An 18,401-nucleotide genomic window follows, 5' to 3' on the forward strand; every position below is an offset into this window, starting at 1 on the left:
TTAAATACAACAGAAGAAGGGTTCAAAGGTGGTTTGTTTTGCTCTGAAAATATTTCTGGATTGGCATTCGTGTTTTTGCAGTGTCATCCCTGATGGGAGGGGTCAAGAATACTTAAATCTTCTGCTAAAAGATTCTCTGCAGTCTGTTTATCAGGCCTGGGAATTGAGCTGGGATTAAAAACAATCACACTTGGATCTGATTAAATTTCCTATCCCTTTCATTTGCTGTCTTCTCTTCTGTGTGGTAATTCTATTTTACTTGCTCTTCAGTAATCAGAGTCTTTCAAAGTAATCATAATTGGAGTTTGTACTGTACCAGAAAAAACACAGAGGAATAAACATTTTTATGCATGTTTATTGTTACTTTTAAATGATACCTAAGGGCAGTTCTTTCCAGGTCACATTTCATCCTCAGACAGACAAATTAGCATGATAATTTATATACCAGTGTGAACGAAGCACTGAAGATAAGCAGAGGGGCAAAAAAGTTACAAATGCCTGGTTTGAAGAGCTGACTGTGGAGACGTGAGTGGATGCAATGCACGACACAAGAACACAAACAGTTGGTGTAGTTTCTGAGGGCTTCATGACGGGGGCATTTCTGCTGAGCGCTGGGATTAGCACTTCTATTGAAACTTATGTAACAGAGCCTTTGCCGGGGTGGTTTCTAAAAATGATGTTCGTTGCTCTTCAGATTCCAGAGGCTTTAAGTCAGAGGAAATACTTTAAGCTGAAGAACGGCTTTGTTTTTTTTTCCATTGATCATTGGTTTCCTCCCAGTTCCCAATTAGATCCTACTGCATGTGTAAGACAGCAGCGGAAATTAAAAAAAAAAAAAAAAAAAAGTGGGGGTTATAATGAAAATACTTGAGCAAGAAGCATTGAATTTTGTTGTGAGTGGTTCCTTTGTTATTATACCTTTGTTCTAAGCATACCTTAAAAAAAAAAAAAAGGAATTAGATTGATTATTGTGTAGTTGGTTGCACTGTACAATTTCTAAAGCACAACATCGGCCACTTTTGTCCAGAAGAGCAGTCAGCTGCTATGGTGATGGGCACAGGATGGGAACATGGACAGAAATAGTGGTGAGGCTGAAGATGGGCTGTTCATCCTTCCTTACTGTTTCAGCAGCTCTTGCTGAATTTGGTATGACTGAATTCAAGGCGATAGCAGGCTATCTTACTTTTTTTTGTCTCAAATTCTAGCAAATACTACAAAATAATAGGCAAAAAAAAGGGTGAGACACTCAAGCTGATAATATTTGTATAAACCTGCATCTCATTCCCTTCAGTGCAGCTTGTGCCTGTTGTGCTTGAATTTGGGTGCACAGAAATCTCCCTCCCCCTGTAAGAATTAGTGGCTTTTTCAGTAATTTTCAGTAATGAATAATTCATATACTAAAGTCTTTGTCACAAGAACATCTCACTGTTTCTCCCCCAGCTTGATCAGCTTGCTTTTGTATTTTTAGGATTTCTGTTTCCCTAATCAGCCCAAAAATAAACCTGAAGAGGTTTCAAGAAACAGAATTCAGAGTAAGTCTGAGACAACTGCACATCGAGGATATTGCTTTGCACAGTAGGTGATCCTCTGGCACTTTTCTATTTGCAGCTCCTTCTTTTGCAGAGAATTATTTACCTGCAGTACGAGGCCACGCCACTGCCATGCATTCAGTGCCACAAAGTAGACCAAGTGGGATACATCTTACTTAGCTTCTATTTTTCAATAACTTCTGAATCTGTAATCCAAAATGACTCCTTCGACAGGAAACACGCTATCTGTAATTTAGTGATAAGGTTAGTGGTAAACTTTGGTTGCCTGTTTTATTGATTTGACTGTAAAAGCTCTCACTTAAGCTCAGACTGAGAAGCAGTAACTTGGCTAAAAGCCTGTCTAAGGGTCTGGAGGAAGAGAAGAATGATTTTGAGGTTGTCTTTTAATTCACCTATTTGAAGAGCAACACAAAGAGGGGACTAACTCAAACAGCTGCTGATACTTTATTTTTTCTTCCAGATTCTGAGGACATCCCTTTCTGTCAATAGTGAGCTGTTCCAGAAATAGATGGAGAAAATTGTACGTGGGGGAAGCTTTTTTTTCTGAGGTATAGCACATCTGTGTCCCTCCTTGGTACTTGGAGATACCTTGCAGCATTGGCCATCAGATCTTTCCTGTTTGAAGCTTTGAGAAGCTTCTGAAAAAAAATAAAAAAATAAGCATATTGTGTGTACATAACAGGTAAATTAGATGTTTGATTAGTGAGTAATGCCAGTCTTTATTCAAGGGCTGCTGGCTTATTCCAGAGGAATGTTCCCCGGTTCGCTTACTTGGTAGACCTTTTCATTACAGCTAAACAAAGGACAGGAAGGAAAGCGAGGTATATGAAGTACTGTCATCAGGGTAGGAAATTTTAACAGTAATGGTTTGTCATGTTGTTAATTTCCTTCCCTATGTGACCTAAACGCTTCTTCTCACCTGTTTATGTCAAGTCAGTGCAGACCTTTTGGCCATACTAAATTCCATCTGTGGAGGCTTCAGTTGTTTCTTTCACACAGCTGATTTTAAGATAATTAAATTGCTCAGCAAAAAAAAAAAAATATGAATGGAAAAATTTAGGCAGCAGGCCAAAGCTGAAGGATGGACCTTTTATAAAGACTTAGTAAAACTTCAGTAACTCAGACACTTAAAGTTTGGTGTATTGATTTTTTTTCTCTGTAAGTTCAAGAACTGTGTTTCATTGCAGGCTGAACTCTCATCTCTGTTCCTCATGACCAGCTGAGCAAGGGAGATGGGATTTGATGCTATCCAAGGTGTAATTCCACAGTTCATGTCTCTTGCTAGTGCCAGCTTAATAAGTTTCTGCCTACCCCCAGCCATTCATTTCCAGCTCAGCAGCAGTGCAGTGCCTTCCCTTTCCTGACCATGTGCAAACTCAGGTCCCTGAAAATATCTCAGCAAGGAAAAGAAACACTTCTTCTTTTCGAATTAGAATTATTTGAGTGATCTTGCTTACAGTGTGGCCCACCGACAGTTGTATCTGTACAGCTAAAGGTGACGTGCACCTGCAGGAACTGCAGCATCAGAGGCACAGCAAGCGCTGGAGGGTGTCCAAATGTTAAGTGGTCTTGTTGTCAGTGAAAATCTGCTCTGGGACTGTATCCTGGTTGAAGGGGCTTCACTAGTCACGGTAATATTTATTGGTCTTGCTTTTCATTTTATTTTACTTTATTTTATTTTATTTAAATTAGCATCTTCTTGTTCGGACACTTTTTTTTTTTTAAATTTGTTTTTTTGAGGAGGTAAACCATCCCTGAGAAGTAAATCAGCTTTGCGGACAGCCATGAATGTCAATAAAGTCTTGGCAAACACAGTAGGTATTTATTCAGCCTTGCAAATTAAAAACATTTTTCCTGCTTGTTTTGTGAAGGGAACAAAAAAAGACAAATTACATAGCGGATGAGCTCTCTTGATAGTTGGAATTCATTAGTCTGGTGGTGAAAACGCTGGGGGATTGATGGTGCAGAAATATAAAAGATGAAACAGCTTTTCCCCAATAGCAGTGGTTTAAGTTCAAGTTGAAAATGACTGGGAAAAAAAAGACTTTAAACACATCTGTAACTGACTTCGCAGTCCCAATTACTATCTTGGTAGGCAGTTCTTCCTCGCTGCAGTTAGTATTAATTGTTTTTTCAGCTGGAGGACAATTCCTCAATGGTTGCTCGGCCTTCATGCCATAGGGTATCTGCAGCAGCTCGTAAATGAGATATGTGGCCGGGCGTTAAGTAGGAAGTTCACACACTCCTTTCCCATGCTATAGCCGTTCGGTGAACAGAGCCTTTCTGCAGAGTTGTCAATCTGTCATCTTCCCTTGGCTTCACATTTTATTGAAAAAAAAAAAAAAGGAATTTGAAAAGTTACAGTAAGTTGAACAGTTTGTCAGACATAACGTACTCGCAGGCTATTGTCTGCAAATTACAGGCTGGCTCGGTCTTTCAGCCTGTCATGGATGGATCATAAAGCTGTCATAAGCAAAGCTCTTAACAAAATCCATTTGCACGGCTCCTGTTATGGCAGAGCATGGCGAGGAAGCAATAGGACTAATTTTTGAGGAATTTCCTGTCCAGGAGCTTTTTAATCCAGTTGGAAGTCTTTGCTGGTCACTCCCAGTGGATGTTTTCCCTGATTATCCCTGGATTCATGTGACAAAACACACGCAATTGTCACTTTCATTCAGAAAGGGGTCACGGTTCACATACTAGTCTGAGTGCATAACTACTGGATTTAATCACTAGGAGGGAGAGGGTTACCTGATAGGCCTTGGACTGCAGCTAAACCACGTGTAAATCACCAGAATTCGGGTGATTATCACCCAAATCAATGGCAAAATAAAAAGCAGTGCAAACTCCAGTCTTGCAGAGGTTTAATCTCAGACAAAACTTAGTTGCTGTAAGTAATCCCACTGATGGCAGGTAAAACCCTGCGAATGCTGAGCTATTTAGGATCAGGGCTTAAACCCCTGGCATTTCATTCCTGTATAATTTCTTCTGAAAGGTTACAGAGCAGTGTTTGTAACTACAAAAGCAATGTAATAGGACACTTTTCCAACTATTTTATCTATGGATTCTGGGTTTGCTCTTTATATTTCCCCAGGTTTTGCTCTTCTATTGAGTAGGTACGTAAGGGTGAAGGTGTTGCCTTCTCTGCTCCTCTTCTTCCTCTCCAGTTGAACAAGGAAATTACTCTTAAAAAATCTAGGAAGGACAGAAAAGCCCAAGATCTGAAGATGTTCTGAAACTTCCAGGGCCCAGAAGTTAAAGGACATAATTAGGAGGAGGACTCTCAGAGCAGTGCATCAGTTCTCTATCTGCAGTTCATCTGTTTCACCCATTTAGAAGTGACAGTTTGCAGCCCTAATGTGAGAGTGTTTCTCATTATCTGTGCTCTGGAAATGCACAGCGTCATTACAAGTTTTGAAAGATGCTTTCTTCAAAACTACAAATGCATTACACGGGTGAGTTTGCTCTCTGGTTAGTCATACTGAGCTGCTGTGGTCTGCACCCGTTCTGGGGGTGGCACTAAAGACAAAGCCCCAAAAACTGAACCTCTGTGTCAAGTCCCATGCACATCACAGATGGAATGATGCAGACACACATCCTGTAACACGATTTAGCCTTGCCTTTGTCCAGGGAAGATAATGGTTGTGAAGCTTTATTGCTTTCCTTGTCTCACAGATGGATGTCAGGTTTGTTGGACTTTCTCCTGAAGATTTTAGGGGAGGGGAATGTGTTGGCTGCGCTGCTGACAGATACCCTCAGGGGAACTGTCCATGCTCATTGGAGATTTCTCTCCTCTATCTCCAGCCATCTACGAGTTCAGTTTCGAGGCTGAGATAGTTGTTCAGGTTGTCACTGTGGTAAAGGAAGAGAGATACAGACTTCTGGAGGCGATTAACCCGTAGGAACAGATGTAATTTCGTTTCTTGACATGATTTCCTGCCCCCGAAAAGAAGGATTTTGAGACTACGTGGCTGTCCTCGGGAGACCGCAGATGGGTTCGTCTTGGGTGAAGGTTGTAATCAGCTTGAACAGAGCTGCCAGCAGCAGGCAGAGTGCGTGCAGGTAGGACACTGCAGAAGGAAACAACAAGTACAATGCTTCACTCCTTGAATTACGCTACAGCAGGGCAAAGCTTGAGGCTTTTTATGCCTTGGAAGCGGTTCGATCCTGTCCACGTTGTAAAACGGCTCTATTTAAACCCTGTTAGAGCAGCATCTTCTCTTGCACCACGAGACCAGTGTTATTCACAGCCACATGGGGTTTCCTGACATCAGGAGACGCCGTGCTGCTGCTCTGGGCGCTCTGTTCCTCTGCGATGGACCTGCGGAGTGCGAGCACTCAGTGTTGACACGATCCTGCAGATGCCGTTCGGGTGTGTTTGTTCTGCCAGCTGAGCTGAGACGCCGAAGACAGGTTACAAAAAATACATCTGTTTGAAGAGAAATTGTGGATAACACACTCAAGTGGTAAGAGTTCCAGGAAAGTGCCTTGTGTCAGACTTCCTAGAAGCAGTGCTGCAACCAGGTGGTAAGTGCCAGTGCTGCGTAGTCCGTAATTAACACGGTCCTTGCGCTGGGTTTGGGCACTCGCCTTCTCTCCATGTTGCAAACACCACCTCGGTGGGAGCTGGCAGACAGGTGGGCTGCTTTTCAGGCCATCCTTTGGAACAAATTTTCAATGTGCAGGGATTAATACATAACTTCTGTCACACTCCATTACTGCTGCTGCTGTTAAAAATAGCGTGCTTTACCATCTAGGAGACGTTTCACACATCGTTTTGCTGTCACTAGAGGGAGTTTGCAGCAGTGCTTCTCTTACCGACTTCCTTGGTGATCTCGGTGCTGTGGGCAGAGCTCAGCAGACGCCGTGCGTGAATAGGAGACGGCAGGAATGAAAGTAGGACAAAGGTCCTGCCTCCCTGCTTAAACCCTTGTACGCAATGTCCGAGCTCGACTAACCAAATTCTTCAGGGTGACAGAGCTGGAAGCAATTCTCTCTGTTGGTAGCACTGTAATAGAAAACAAATGAGCATCCAGTGACTCAAGGCAGAGCCAAGGGTAAGAGTAAGAAAACAACATCAATTATTTAATAGGAAAAACAAAGATGGAAAAAACCAACCTGGATAGGTGCTCCTCTGTGGCATTTCCGATTTGTTGTTACAGGAACATCATCTCAGCTAGAAGCAAGCTCCCTCAGGAAGCTGGTTTCATATGGTGGTTTAGATTTAACTATTTATTGTCTAGCACCATTTGAAATCAGTGTTCTTGGAGGAAGAATGCCTGCGTTCGTCAGTGAAACAGCTCCTTGGAAACGTTGGTGGAAAAGAAAAGGTCAAAATGTGCTTCTGCCATTAGACTTAGCTCCACCACCAACCAAGTGACCTCAGGAGGCTGGGACCTTTGAGTTTATGGCCGTGGGAGAGCATCACGAGGGGCAGAAATTCTGGTGTAACACTGCTGGGCAGTAACGTGTTTACAGCACTTGTAGGTGGTGAACCAGAACTCGGAAACAGAGAAGGGCTTCCGAGACATAAACACTGCAAAAAAAATGTAATATGGAATTGCAACACAGCATCAAGGCACTGATGGTAATGCACCCACGCTTAAATCACATCTAACACCAGTGTCTGTGACAATGGGACCACGCAGGCTGAGGCTACCCAAAATCGAAGTATTTGTGGTGTTTTAATACTGGCTGTACAATTTTAAACAAGCACGTAACTAATGATTTTGAAAGTTTCTACCTTCTATATATTATAACAATACAACATTTTTCTATTGAATAATACCACAGAGGTAATTAATTAATATTCATCAAGCATTTGGGAAACCTCCAGTGTAAAATACTATCCGGTACTTAACTCTTCATCCTTGCAGATCTCGGTAACCCCTTTGGAGGATGACTGATTTCTTTTGGTGTTCAGAGTCAATAATATTTTCTAGCACCATTTGAAATCGGTTATAGTGATTGGGGAATTGCTCCTTGTGAATTTTATACGAGAGTCTCCAAAGAGAATCTTCAATGGTATTACCTAGGACTGAAAAAAAAAGGGAAGTGGTATTTCGGTGAACAGAGTTACTGAATGCAGAAGTATTACATCTTTAAGCTGGAGTGTTGTTCGGTGCCTTTATATAGCTGGAGGTTCTTGCTAGGAGAAAATGCAGTCCGCAGCTGTAGACAGAAGATGTAAAATAAGCATCATGAGGTTTTGGTGTAGGTCATCAGTGCAAAGATGCTTTGGCAAGAGGGAAGATAAAGGCAGATTGTTTTCCCAACGGAAATTACCAGTATGGACTCAAGATCAAGAAAAAAAAAAAAAAAAGGAAAAAAAAAAGAGAGGAAAAAAAAAAAGAAAACACTTGGTTTAATGATCTAGCCAGGAGGTATGACAATACAAAAAAGCAGCAGGAACCCTTCCAATCTCCAATTACTGTACTCCGGACATGCTGAAAGACAGATCTTGGGAAGGATTTCATTGCTAACCTAAGAGCTTTTTCCCTTCTCTTCTCTTACACTGTTAACAGCATAAGCCACAAAACTGAGTCATCTTCCCAAGGACGCTGTAGTACCTAAGAAGTTTTCCCGAGAACTGCACTCTTCAGGGAAACACAACTGGCCAGAGATGCGGAGTCCAAGCCTGGGTCGTGTCCCCGGTTGCAGCAGGATCTCATTAGCCGTGAAGATAATTTCTGAAATGCATTCCTCAGCCAGATTATCATCCTGCATCTAGCTTTTGGGGAGGTAGTGACACAGACGGCAATACATGCCTCTAGCAGGGGAGCCTTTCCTAAATGAACTGGTAAGAGCAGGAATCTGCTGCCTTTCCCTGCTCTCTGGTATGGAGAAACTACAAAGTTGCTTCAGACAGCAGACAACTGCAGCAGCTTTTGGGTGTTCGGAGACATTCCTGAGCTGGCTGGGGGCAGCAGATTCACCCTTGTCTTTCCCTTGCTCTGTCTTTCCATCAGCATATCCTCCATTTCATCAGCATTTCATCAGCAGTACATCCTCTGTTTTTCCACCGGTATATCCTCCCTTTTATCCTCAGCATATCCTCCCTTTTACTTCTGCTTGTTTAACTAAGGAGGGATCAAGTCATCACGATCCGAAAGAGACTCGAGTGTGAAAAGTACATGGCCTCTAAGTCTCTCACTTGCATCCTTCTGTGAAATCCACCCGCGTGGTTTTTGTTTAAACCCTCAGAAGTGGGTAGGACTGTGTTCTGTTAGTCCTTGAGTTACCATAAAGGGGTGAAAACGCTGAAAACTTGGAATATGGAGTAGTGTTTGTGGCACTGTGATGCCAAGAGCTGACACCTGCCCACGGACGTGTTTGGGGGAGTTTGACAGATGTTCTTAGAGAGGTTACAAGCTGTACGGAACGAAGCATTGCGCTCCTGAAGTGTTCCTTACCAGTAATCCGTGTGTTTGAAGTCTCTTTGCTGCTGAAGTAGCTCCCACCCAGACCTTTCTTTTGAGTGGTTGCTTGTGCAAAGTCCTTCAGCCTATTTGGAGTTCAGCAGCTTCCCAAGGTAAGGTCTGAATATCGAGAGGTTTTCATACTTTAAGGAAACTTCAGCACAAAAACTAATCTCATGGCACAAATCAATTACAAATTAATAACAAGTGATCCCACAAAAAGCACCCAAAGGAGATTATTGAAGTTTAATTATTTCTATTGAAAGGTGAGAGGTTTTTAAACTAGTAATTTTCTCTGTTTGCACCATATAGTGAGAAAAACCAGAGCTGCTAAGTACTTGGATCTCGTAAAGGCTTTTCTGACGTGAGTACCATTGCTGGTGTGCCCGTGCCCTGTGGCTTCTCAGATCCCTCCTGCAGCAGCAGGGGAAAGAAAGAATGAAAGAAGGTGGGAAGGAAGGAAGGAAAATGCTGCATGAAAACAAAATCCACTGTAAAATAAATGCATGAGGAAGGGAGGAGAATTGTATAATGGGTTTATTTCTTTTTTTCTTTTTTTTTTTTTTTGATCCTATTTACTCTCAGCACTCGGTCTTTTTAAAAGTGAAGCTAGCAGAAGACAGTCGTCCTGTCAGGCAGCCAGATTGAGATGCAAAGCAGCGCTTATGCAAATTGCATCCAAAGTGCTCCTCGGTACCACGGCGTATAACTTCAGCTGCTGGTGGGTCTGCTCATCCTGCTGCCTGACACCCTGCAGCAGGTGTAAAGTGCAGGGAGGTTGCTTTGTGGTCTGCAAAGTGTCTCCAATCACTGACTGGTCTTTTGGAGCAGCGTTAAAATGAAGTGAGAAGTCGTACTAAGCCCAGACAGCGCTGGGAGTCAGCCACTGCTGTTGCCCCAGCAATCAGGGATTAGCATAAAGGATGCTTGAGGATGGAGGAAGATGGCTAGTGGGAGTATTTTAACACAAAATATTTTAGGAATGCCTTTTGATGTACTGTTGTTGTATTACGGGGGCATTAAAACACGTTACTACACGATCATAAATTTAATGTCAGATTCATTTATCTGAAACTTTGGTGATCCTCCATCGTTACCTTCAGACACCTGGCTTTTGCATTGGGGAGCTCCGTGAACTCCATTGGGAATTTAAGGGAAAAATGCCTTGATCCCATTGAATAAGAGCTTGGGATGATGCTGGAGAAGTGTTTTGTGTTCATGGCAGATAAATTGCGGCTCAGGACCACAGTTTGTAGCAGCCTCGTCCTTACGTTAATGAAACATGCAGGCATAAAATGTTTGTAAAAGGGTGGAATAGAAAATAAGACAACACAGTGTTATTCTGATAGATTGCTCCTAAGTCTTCCAAAGCTGTTTGAGACTTGATAGCCAAAAATAACCTGCATGAGGGATCTGTCGTGTTGGATCTGCAGGGGTACAAGTGGAATAGATGCGGGTAGCATGGGTTTTGCTGCAGGCTGTGTCCAGCTGGGATGTTTGCTACATACGGAACCAGGCTTAGGCTGAGAGCTTTCTGGTGCTGTAAAACACAGGATTAGAGCTCCCAACTCATAGAGTATGCCAGGAGAGCAAATTCACGTCTGGGTAATGCTAATAAAAACAAAATTCATTGAGTTGTGTCCAGAGAGGACAGCGAAGCAGCCTTTGGCTTCTGACGTGACTCCTGCATAGGTGAGAGCTCTTTTCACGTCCTTCAGGATGGTTCTGCAGAGACTTGTCCTGCTGCCGGACACAGTTCATGGAGGTGATGGCTCCTGCTCTCCAGTGGTGCCCATCAGATGCTGAAGATGCATCTCCCATTGAAAAGGTTCAGAGATTTGAGTTTTGAGGCATAAAACTCATCTTTGTGCTCCTTTCTTGGCCACTGAGCATTCTTATGGACAGCAGGAGAGTTTTTAATGGTCGCCCTGCAAAAAAAGGAGAGGCAAGCCATGGAATTACAAGGATTTGTGTTGAAGGTCAGCATTCAGGGCTCAACATTTCATGCTCAGTTGTTGCAGAAGCCAGATCTGCTCAGGCCCAAATGGGCAAAGCAATTTTAATATTCAGGTCCTGCACGTCCCCGTCCAGGTGCCAGTCCGTGCCGCCTGCTGGCTGTGCTCCTGGGGCAGCTCTCCAGGAGCCTGGTAGACACAGTGACTAAGCTCATCACCTCCAATGGACTCCAGAGCCCTTTTCCATGCTCGATTTTGCCATTATTTAATCTTTAGTCCTGCTTGTCCTGGCTGTGGAACAAATGGAGAGGAATGGGGGGGGTCTCCCAAATGGTTTGTCATTACCAGAAATACCTTGGGCGGAGGGGATTGCCTGCCCAAAGGAGCAGGCTCCAGGCAGATCAGAGCCTGCCCAGAGCACATCTGGGAGGCGAAAATTTCTCAGGAAATCCACGAAGATGATCTCAGGCTGCTGGGTTTTCAGATAGGCTGCTGTGTGAAGGCTCTGCTGCATTTCCAAGGTGAGAACCGAAGCCAGAGCTGAAGCGTTCGCTTCAGGGAAGAGAAATTTCCTTGTTTCACTGCAAGGAAATTTGCAGATTTCAGAACTTGGAGAACTTCAGAGCAAAACGATGGTGTAAAAGAAAAAATATATATATATTTAAGATTTGCTTGGAAAGCCTGAGACGCTCATGAATAATTGCTAACGCAGCCTTCCCACGGCCGCTCGGCAGCACCACAGCACAACCGTGTTTGTCACCATACCGAGATGTTTTCTGGCAACCCTGGAATTTCTGTGATGTTTTTGTTTGTCGTGGAGCTGTCGCTTATCTTTTAATTTCCCAGATGTAAACGGTTCTGAGGAAGCAGATCTGCAAAAAGGACTTGAAGAAGAGTTGAAGAGCGAGGTGCGTGTGCTGCGTTGTGAGCGAAGCCAGCGCATCGGTCGTAAGGAGCGGGGTGGGCAACCTGAGGGGTTTGGAGCCTGTCCTGTGTCGTGCCCTAATGTCAATTTTAATACTCCTGAGTTTAGCAAGGATTTCAAAATCTGAATCAAATCCTCTTCTCGGTGTGCTCTGAGCACGTGTGGCCACTCAGATCCATTTTCTGGTAGCAGCAGCTGACACGATCCTATTTCACATGGCGTAGGGAAGGCTTAAATCCAAGCACAGGACTTTTAATATGGGAGAAAATTAAAAAATGACCAAGTTCCATTTGGTATGGGACCTGCCAAGCTGTTCCTAAGCTGAGTTCCCAGAACCCCAGACTGGTTGTGGTGGGAAGGGACCTTTGGGGTCCCTCTGCTCCCACCCTGCTCCAGCAGGGCCACCCGGAGCTGCTGCCCAGGCCACATCCAGGTGGCTTTTGGAGCTCTCCAAGGAGGGGACACCACAACCTCTGGGTACCCATGCCAGAACTCCAGCACCCACCCAGCCCAGAAGTGCTTCTGGTGCTCAGAGGGCTCCTCCTTTTCCCTTTTCCTGGCCAAGGGCGCAGACGGAGGGACCCATGCCTGCTGTGAGGGCATCCTCAGCTCCTCTCTGTCTCCCCGAGGCATCCTCCCAGCTGTGCGATGCCTCCTCTGGCACGGGGAGCAGCAGGAGCCGCGTGGTTCGCCTCGACGCGAGAGGCCGTGGGTGGAGAGGAGCTGGCGGGGATCCCAGGAGCCGTCGGGAAGAGGCTGCGAGCGGGGGAGAGCGAGCTCTCCACCCACTCGGGATGAAATCACGCCGGTAAAGGCTGCCGGGACGAAGAAGGTGTCAAGTCTAAATAAAAAAAAATACAAAAAAAAGAGGAAGGGCACTGGACCAGCGAGGAGGGCAGTTCCTGTGCTGGTGGGCTCAAGGAGGATCTGGTTTTTGGAGGAGTGCACGGTGCTGGTAACGGATACGGAGCCGGGAACAAGGGAAGAATTTGTCACAGGAAGGTTGGCTTTAGTGCGGAAGGAAAATAGAAGTTGGATACGTGACCCGATTGCTGGGGATTTAATAACGTGTCTGATCTGGGGGGGTTGCTGCCACCCAAGCTGCTGCCCTCCCAGTCTGACCCGTGACCGAGCTGGGAGCATGGAGAGGTAGAAAAGCTCTCCGGGAGCTGGCGTGCTTAAGGCAGCGTGGTGATGGGCTTCTGGCGGAGAGGTTGCATTGCCACTTCCCAAAAATTGTGCTGGTGCCATACCCAAAAATGATGCTGGTGCCAGCTGGACATGCTCACCGTCTCCACCAGAGTGGTGTCCGTGCCATACAACCCAACAAGGGACAGCACCGTGGCTTTTGTTCTGCTCCAAAATTAAATACCAGCCAGCATGAAGTCTTTTAGGATTTTTTTTTTTCCCCATACTGATACCTAATTTACAGTAAACCAAACCTGGGGAGCTGGGGGGGGGGTCGGGAGCCCTTTGGCTCTCGCAGGCGCAGCCAAGGACATTGCCTTCAGGTCTGGCTGAGGGGAACGGGCTCCTCAGCACTGCTCCGTCTGCTCCAGCAAAGCAAAAAAAACAACGCGCAAAGCTCCTTCCCCACCGCCAGCGGGTGCAAAATCGTAATCATTGCAGGAGAGATGCTGCCAAAAAAAAAAAAAAAAGAAAAAAAAAGAAAAAAAAGCATTTCCCTAGCTCGCTCTCTTTTCCCAGAAAACCAGATGGATGAATCATTATAACAGCAGCTATGACAGGGGACCAGACAACAGACTGAGCCCGAAGCCCAGCCCGGTCGAGCCAAGATGAAAAACTGCCCAAGGATTTACCAGTCCTCCCCTCCCACGTGTGCTTAAAGGAGCGAGGCTCCACAAATAGGGCATCGTGCTCCTGGCTGCCTTGCAGCATCCCTCCTGGTGGACCAGAAAGCCTGGCTATCATCTGGCACGCTCTGGGGCTAGGAGAGCAGTCCTGTGCCTAAATCCTGTTGAATGTTGCGAGCAACGAGGCTGGAAATCATTGGAACAGGAGGAGATGCCCACCTTGGGGCTGCCCACGGAGCAATTGCTGCAATGACGGCCTCGTCGGAGGCTCTGCTGTTATTTCTGCTTCCCAAGGAAGCGGAGCGCAGAGAAATGAAGGTCCCAAAATCTCATAATTTGGGCTGCTGGGTTCGAGGCGGTCGGTGCAGGATGTTGAGGACTCAAGGCGCGGATTCCTCTTGTGCCGTTCAGTTTCCTCCCAGCCCCCTGCTTCGTTTATCGCCCTCTTCCAACCTGTGCCTGTCGGGCGCTCTCGTTGCGATCCTCAAATCCTGCTGCTGCTCTTAGGTTTCGAGTGTTTTGATCGCTGGCTGCAGAGCTCGAGCCGAGCCACGCTCCCGTCCTCCCCGAGGTAAACAAGGAGTCAGGGGAGGTCGCTGCAGGTCCTGCAGGAAATAGCAGGGACCAGGAGATCTCTTCACCTCCCCTGCCCTCTGCAACGTGCAAGGACCCCGTCGCAGGGTGAGGGCAAACCCAAAAAAATGGCATCTCGGCCCCAAAATGCTGCTTTTGGTCTCCGCGGTGGATTTGGCACTCGGGGCTCCACAGCAGAGGCAGCTGGGGAGCTGCACCCCACATCTGGATAACCCACAGGGCTCAAGACCTTGTGCTTGGCTTTGTCAGGATTCATTTGGCTGCATTTGTGAGCACGCAGGGGATTTACCGTGAGCCCAGTTTGTCCATGTGCAGTTTTATGGGGTATGGGGTTTTAAGAGCCATCCTCCAGCCCTCAAACCCCTGGTGCTTCGTGGCCCTGCAGCACCAGACCCCAAAGAGCTGTGTCCTGGAGGTGGCCTCACGCCTCTCACAAACCCCAGGTACCACCAGGAGCTTTCTTTTTGCTAAAGTTTGGTGCAGCATTAAAAGCTGTGAGATACGCGGAGCATGATGAAAACTGAGCAGACAGCTGTAAATTAGGGGGAAAAAACAACTTGACGGCTGTCACCGCCCCTACCAGGGAAGGAGAGGAGATGGGGAGGTGGGTGGTGGGCCTTCATCCCACCCCATCAGGTCTTCGGAGGATTTTTGTGGGCCAGGGGGGAAGGGGCCAAGGCCGAGCTGCCTCTTGGTTTGGCACCGAGGGGAAAAGCCAAGTTAATGCTGCAGCCTAGTGGAGAAAAGCCGGCCGTGCGCATTGCCAGCAGGACTAATTCAGGCAGAGGGATGTGTAAAAGGCTGGTGGGAAGCAAACCACGCCGAGATACTGTGCTGGAGCTTGTTTTTATGGGATCCCGAGGGCGAATTTTGTAACCTATTCAGGTCTCCAGGAGGTATTTTGCTGTGCCCGGAGTGATGCCCCAGTGAAAAGGCTGCGGACATCACCGTGACCCATATCAAAGCCAGCACAGCACATATCTCTGAGAACAGTGCTTGCTGAGAACAAGTTTTTGGCAGTACCCCCATGGGGGCAGCTCTGTGCTCCCAGAAGGAATCAAAATCGCATCAGAGCACGTTTACGGGGTGAAATGGTGAAACAAAATAAATGTTCCTGCTATGTGTGATGTGGATGCCCGGTGCGTGCAGCCAGGTCTAGGGCACAGCAAATATCGGCTGGAAAATCAGAAGGATTTCAAAGAAGAGCCCCAAGAGTGAGGCAGGGCTGGAGAAGCACCCCTGGGAGGGGTAAACCCAAGCTCAGAGTGTTAACCAAGCCAGGAGAGTCGATCTCTCACCACCAACACCGAGTCCCGTGTCTAGGTCCCTCTGGGGACCCCAGTCCTGGCTTTGGAGCTCTGTGGTGGGTGTCTCAGAGAGCATCCATGGGCCAAACCCATCACTAATTTCACCCCCTCGCAGGCTCCTCTGGATGTACTGGGGTCCGTTCCCGAGCAGGATAGCCCAGGGACCCAGGAGACCTTGTGCCTGCAGTGACAGATCTGGTTTTCATCCCTGATTTTATCCCTCTCAAACCCAAGACGAACACCAGGGGGAGAATAAAAACAGGGAGGGCTACTGGTGTGTAAATAGGTGCAGATGGGTCATGAAAAACAGGCAGCGTTGCACGGAGAAGGTAGGGGGGGAGGATGGAGGAGGAGTGTGGCCAGGAGAAGAATCAGGAGGAGGAGAGAGACGGTGCTGGGGTCGAGGAGGAACACGCAGCTGTGAGGAGCCCGACAGCTGGAAGCCAAAAATAAACCTCGACGGTGAATCAATTTGCTCCGAGGGACGGGTAAATTGGGGGGAAAGCAACCACCGAGGGCAGAGGACAGAGCACCCGATGGACTGAACGAGCAGGAAAACCCACAGAGCAATGAATCACCCCCCTCCCGAAAAGCCCCTCTTCCCGAAACAAGGCGGGGGTGAGGCAGAAAACAGCAGAGACAGAAACAATCAATTACGTGGCCGAGGGAAGTTGACTCCTGCTGGATAAATACGCCAGCTGAGCAAAAGGCAGGGAGAAGATCCGAGTGTCAGATAAATCCCCACCAGGGCACGGCCCTACAGGCACGGTGGTGAGGATGCAGGAGGGGCAGAGATGCTCCTTCCAGTGGAATTTGGCCCACGGCTGGGATTTTGCTCAATAACCTTGGAGAGGGGCAGAAATTGGAAAGAAATTGCATTCAAAGCTTGAGGAGCAGCTTGATTTTAAGGAGCAGCTCCCTTTGAATGAACACAGAAGTGATGGGGAGAGCCTAGAAAAAGCGTGGAGAGAAAGAGGGGTTTCTTTAGGAAAATGTTTTGTACACAATAGCTTTTGGGGTGAAAAATTTATAGAGAGGAATTTGAGGGATTGCATCTTGCAGAAAACTTGGTAGGGAGGTGTTTGCTAGTAGGACCTCACTGCTGTCAGCCACCCTAGGAGAAGTCCTACCTAAGAACCCCAAAAAAAGCAATGACCCATGATTTGGAAATGAATTTTGGGTGTTTTACCAAAATTAGAGGGAATTGGGAAAAGCCTCCTCCCACCTCCATGATGCAGCTGTGAGGACTGCGAGCATAAATGGCCCAGGGACTCTTGGGGTGGAGATGCCATGTGTGAGGGGGGTCCCACCAGTTGTCCCCTGCTCGGCTCCTCTCCAAACCAGTGTTTCCCAGTTTGACCTCTCCAAGGGACATGGGTGTCCCAACACTGAGTGAACAGAGGGCATAGGCAGAGAACCAAATCCCATTGATGGGAACCCAAAACCCAACTCTGCCCAGATGCTGAGCTCTGCACATCCACGTGGGGAAGGAGATGCTTCCACCCAATCCCTTGGTGCACTCAGAGAGGGCCCCAACCCCAAGGGTTTGATCCACAGACCGTAGGGCTTCCCTCGGATGGAGATGGAGAAGATGAGCCACGAACTCTGCTGATGTGAGGCCACCTTGTCACTAGAGGGAAGCAGAACCATGTGCACGGAGCTGCTGCGGCACTGCTGCTCCAGTGATGGAGCCAGCGAGCAGAAGCACCTGCCCGGAGCTCCTGTGGTGGAGAAGGAGAGGACACCTTCATGGGGTCACTGAACGCTTCAGGTTGGGAGCACCTCAAAGCCCACCCAGTTCCAACCCCTTGCCATGGACAAGGACACCTCCCAGCAGACCGGGTTGTCCCAAAGCCTCATCCACCTGCTGCACCTCAGGGGCACATCTGGGTCCTCATATCCCATCCCTGGTGCTGAGCTGGCATTAGCTTTGGGGGCTGAAGAGGGGTTCGAGGACCCTTGAAAGTTGAAGGTTCAAGGACCCATGGTCAATGGGGTTGACTGGGGTCTTCAGGCACCGCCAGCTCTGCAGAGGAGATGCCCGATGTTCTCAAGGACAAGCCTTCACCAGAGCTTGGCCAACCCTCCATGGCCCTCTTGGGATGGGTGAGCAGTGTCACTGGGTGTGTAAGGACATGGGGCTGGATCAGGGGAGGAGTTGGGGTGGTGGGAAGGAGCCAGGGACCCCAATTACCCTTGGTGAGATGGTGTCTGTGGTGCTGCTGGTCAATGCACCCAGCTCACAGCTCCTCCTCCACGGAGGACACCAAGCCCTGGAGCCACTTCTCTTGGGCCTGGAGATGCTCTTCTCTGGAAATAAAACAGTGCCCTGGGGTTCTGGGGCAGGTGGGATGGCAGCAGAAGACACGAGATGGCAGCTGATCAGAAATGACATCTCAGATAACGAAGCAGCTTTCTTCCTCTGGTTTTGGCACCCAGGGGCAAGATCCATCCAAGGGCATCCACGCGGGGAACCACAGGCAAATTCCTTCCCGTGCGCCACACCAGTACTGTTGGGTTAAGCATTGTACTGATAAAAAAATAAATTTTGTTGTGCTGTTAAATAGATGATTGTGGTTTGGGGTTTTGTACCTCCAGGTCATTCTCTTTCTGGTTAATGTCAGAGCCACGCTAACGGTGCTTGCTGAGCTCCTCGTTACCTGCAGGGGATGAAGCAGAGCTGTGGTTGGGGCTCGGCGGGTGTTTGTTGGGCTGAAGGTCCTCATCCACAGCTGGGAAGAGTTGGAAGAGAGCCCGAGGTGGTGAGTTGGTATCAGAGACACCCAAATCAATCGTTTCTGGTGGCTCTTGCAAGAGGAGAGAGTTGGGAGAGGAGCA

The 18,401-nt window shown here is 47.3% G+C and overlaps 1 protein-coding gene across 19 annotated transcripts in view; it reads left to right on the plus strand.

Moving 5' to 3' along the window:
* LOC119717831 (uncharacterized) overlaps positions 1-18,131 on the plus strand; it is a 131,092-nt gene extending 112,961 nt beyond the window's left edge. For 18 of the 19 annotated variants that reach the window (XR_011811197.1, XR_011811168.1, XR_011811188.1 and 15 more), the window contains 3 exons: positions 1,469-1,532; positions 1,624-3,364; positions 4,645-18,131. Coding sequence is in view for 1 of the 19 variants with exons in the window: in XM_072041953.1 (XP_071898054.1) it covers positions 1,469-1,532; positions 1,609-1,793; positions 2,011-2,017 (256 nt within the window). In the remaining 18 variants the exon portion in view is untranslated. Of the gene's footprint in view, positions 1-1,468; positions 1,533-1,608; positions 3,365-4,644 lie in introns of all 19 variants that reach the window. The other variant, XM_072041953.1, reaches the window with a different exon arrangement.
* The last annotated feature ends 270 nt before the right edge of the window (positions 18,132-18,401 follow it).

Source organism: Anas platyrhynchos, chromosome 1, assembly GCF_047663525.1.
Source record: "Anas platyrhynchos isolate ZD024472 breed Pekin duck chromosome 1, IASCAAS_PekinDuck_T2T, whole genome shotgun sequence".
NCBI classification, from domain to species: Eukaryota; Metazoa; Chordata; class Aves; order Anseriformes; family Anatidae; genus Anas; species Anas platyrhynchos.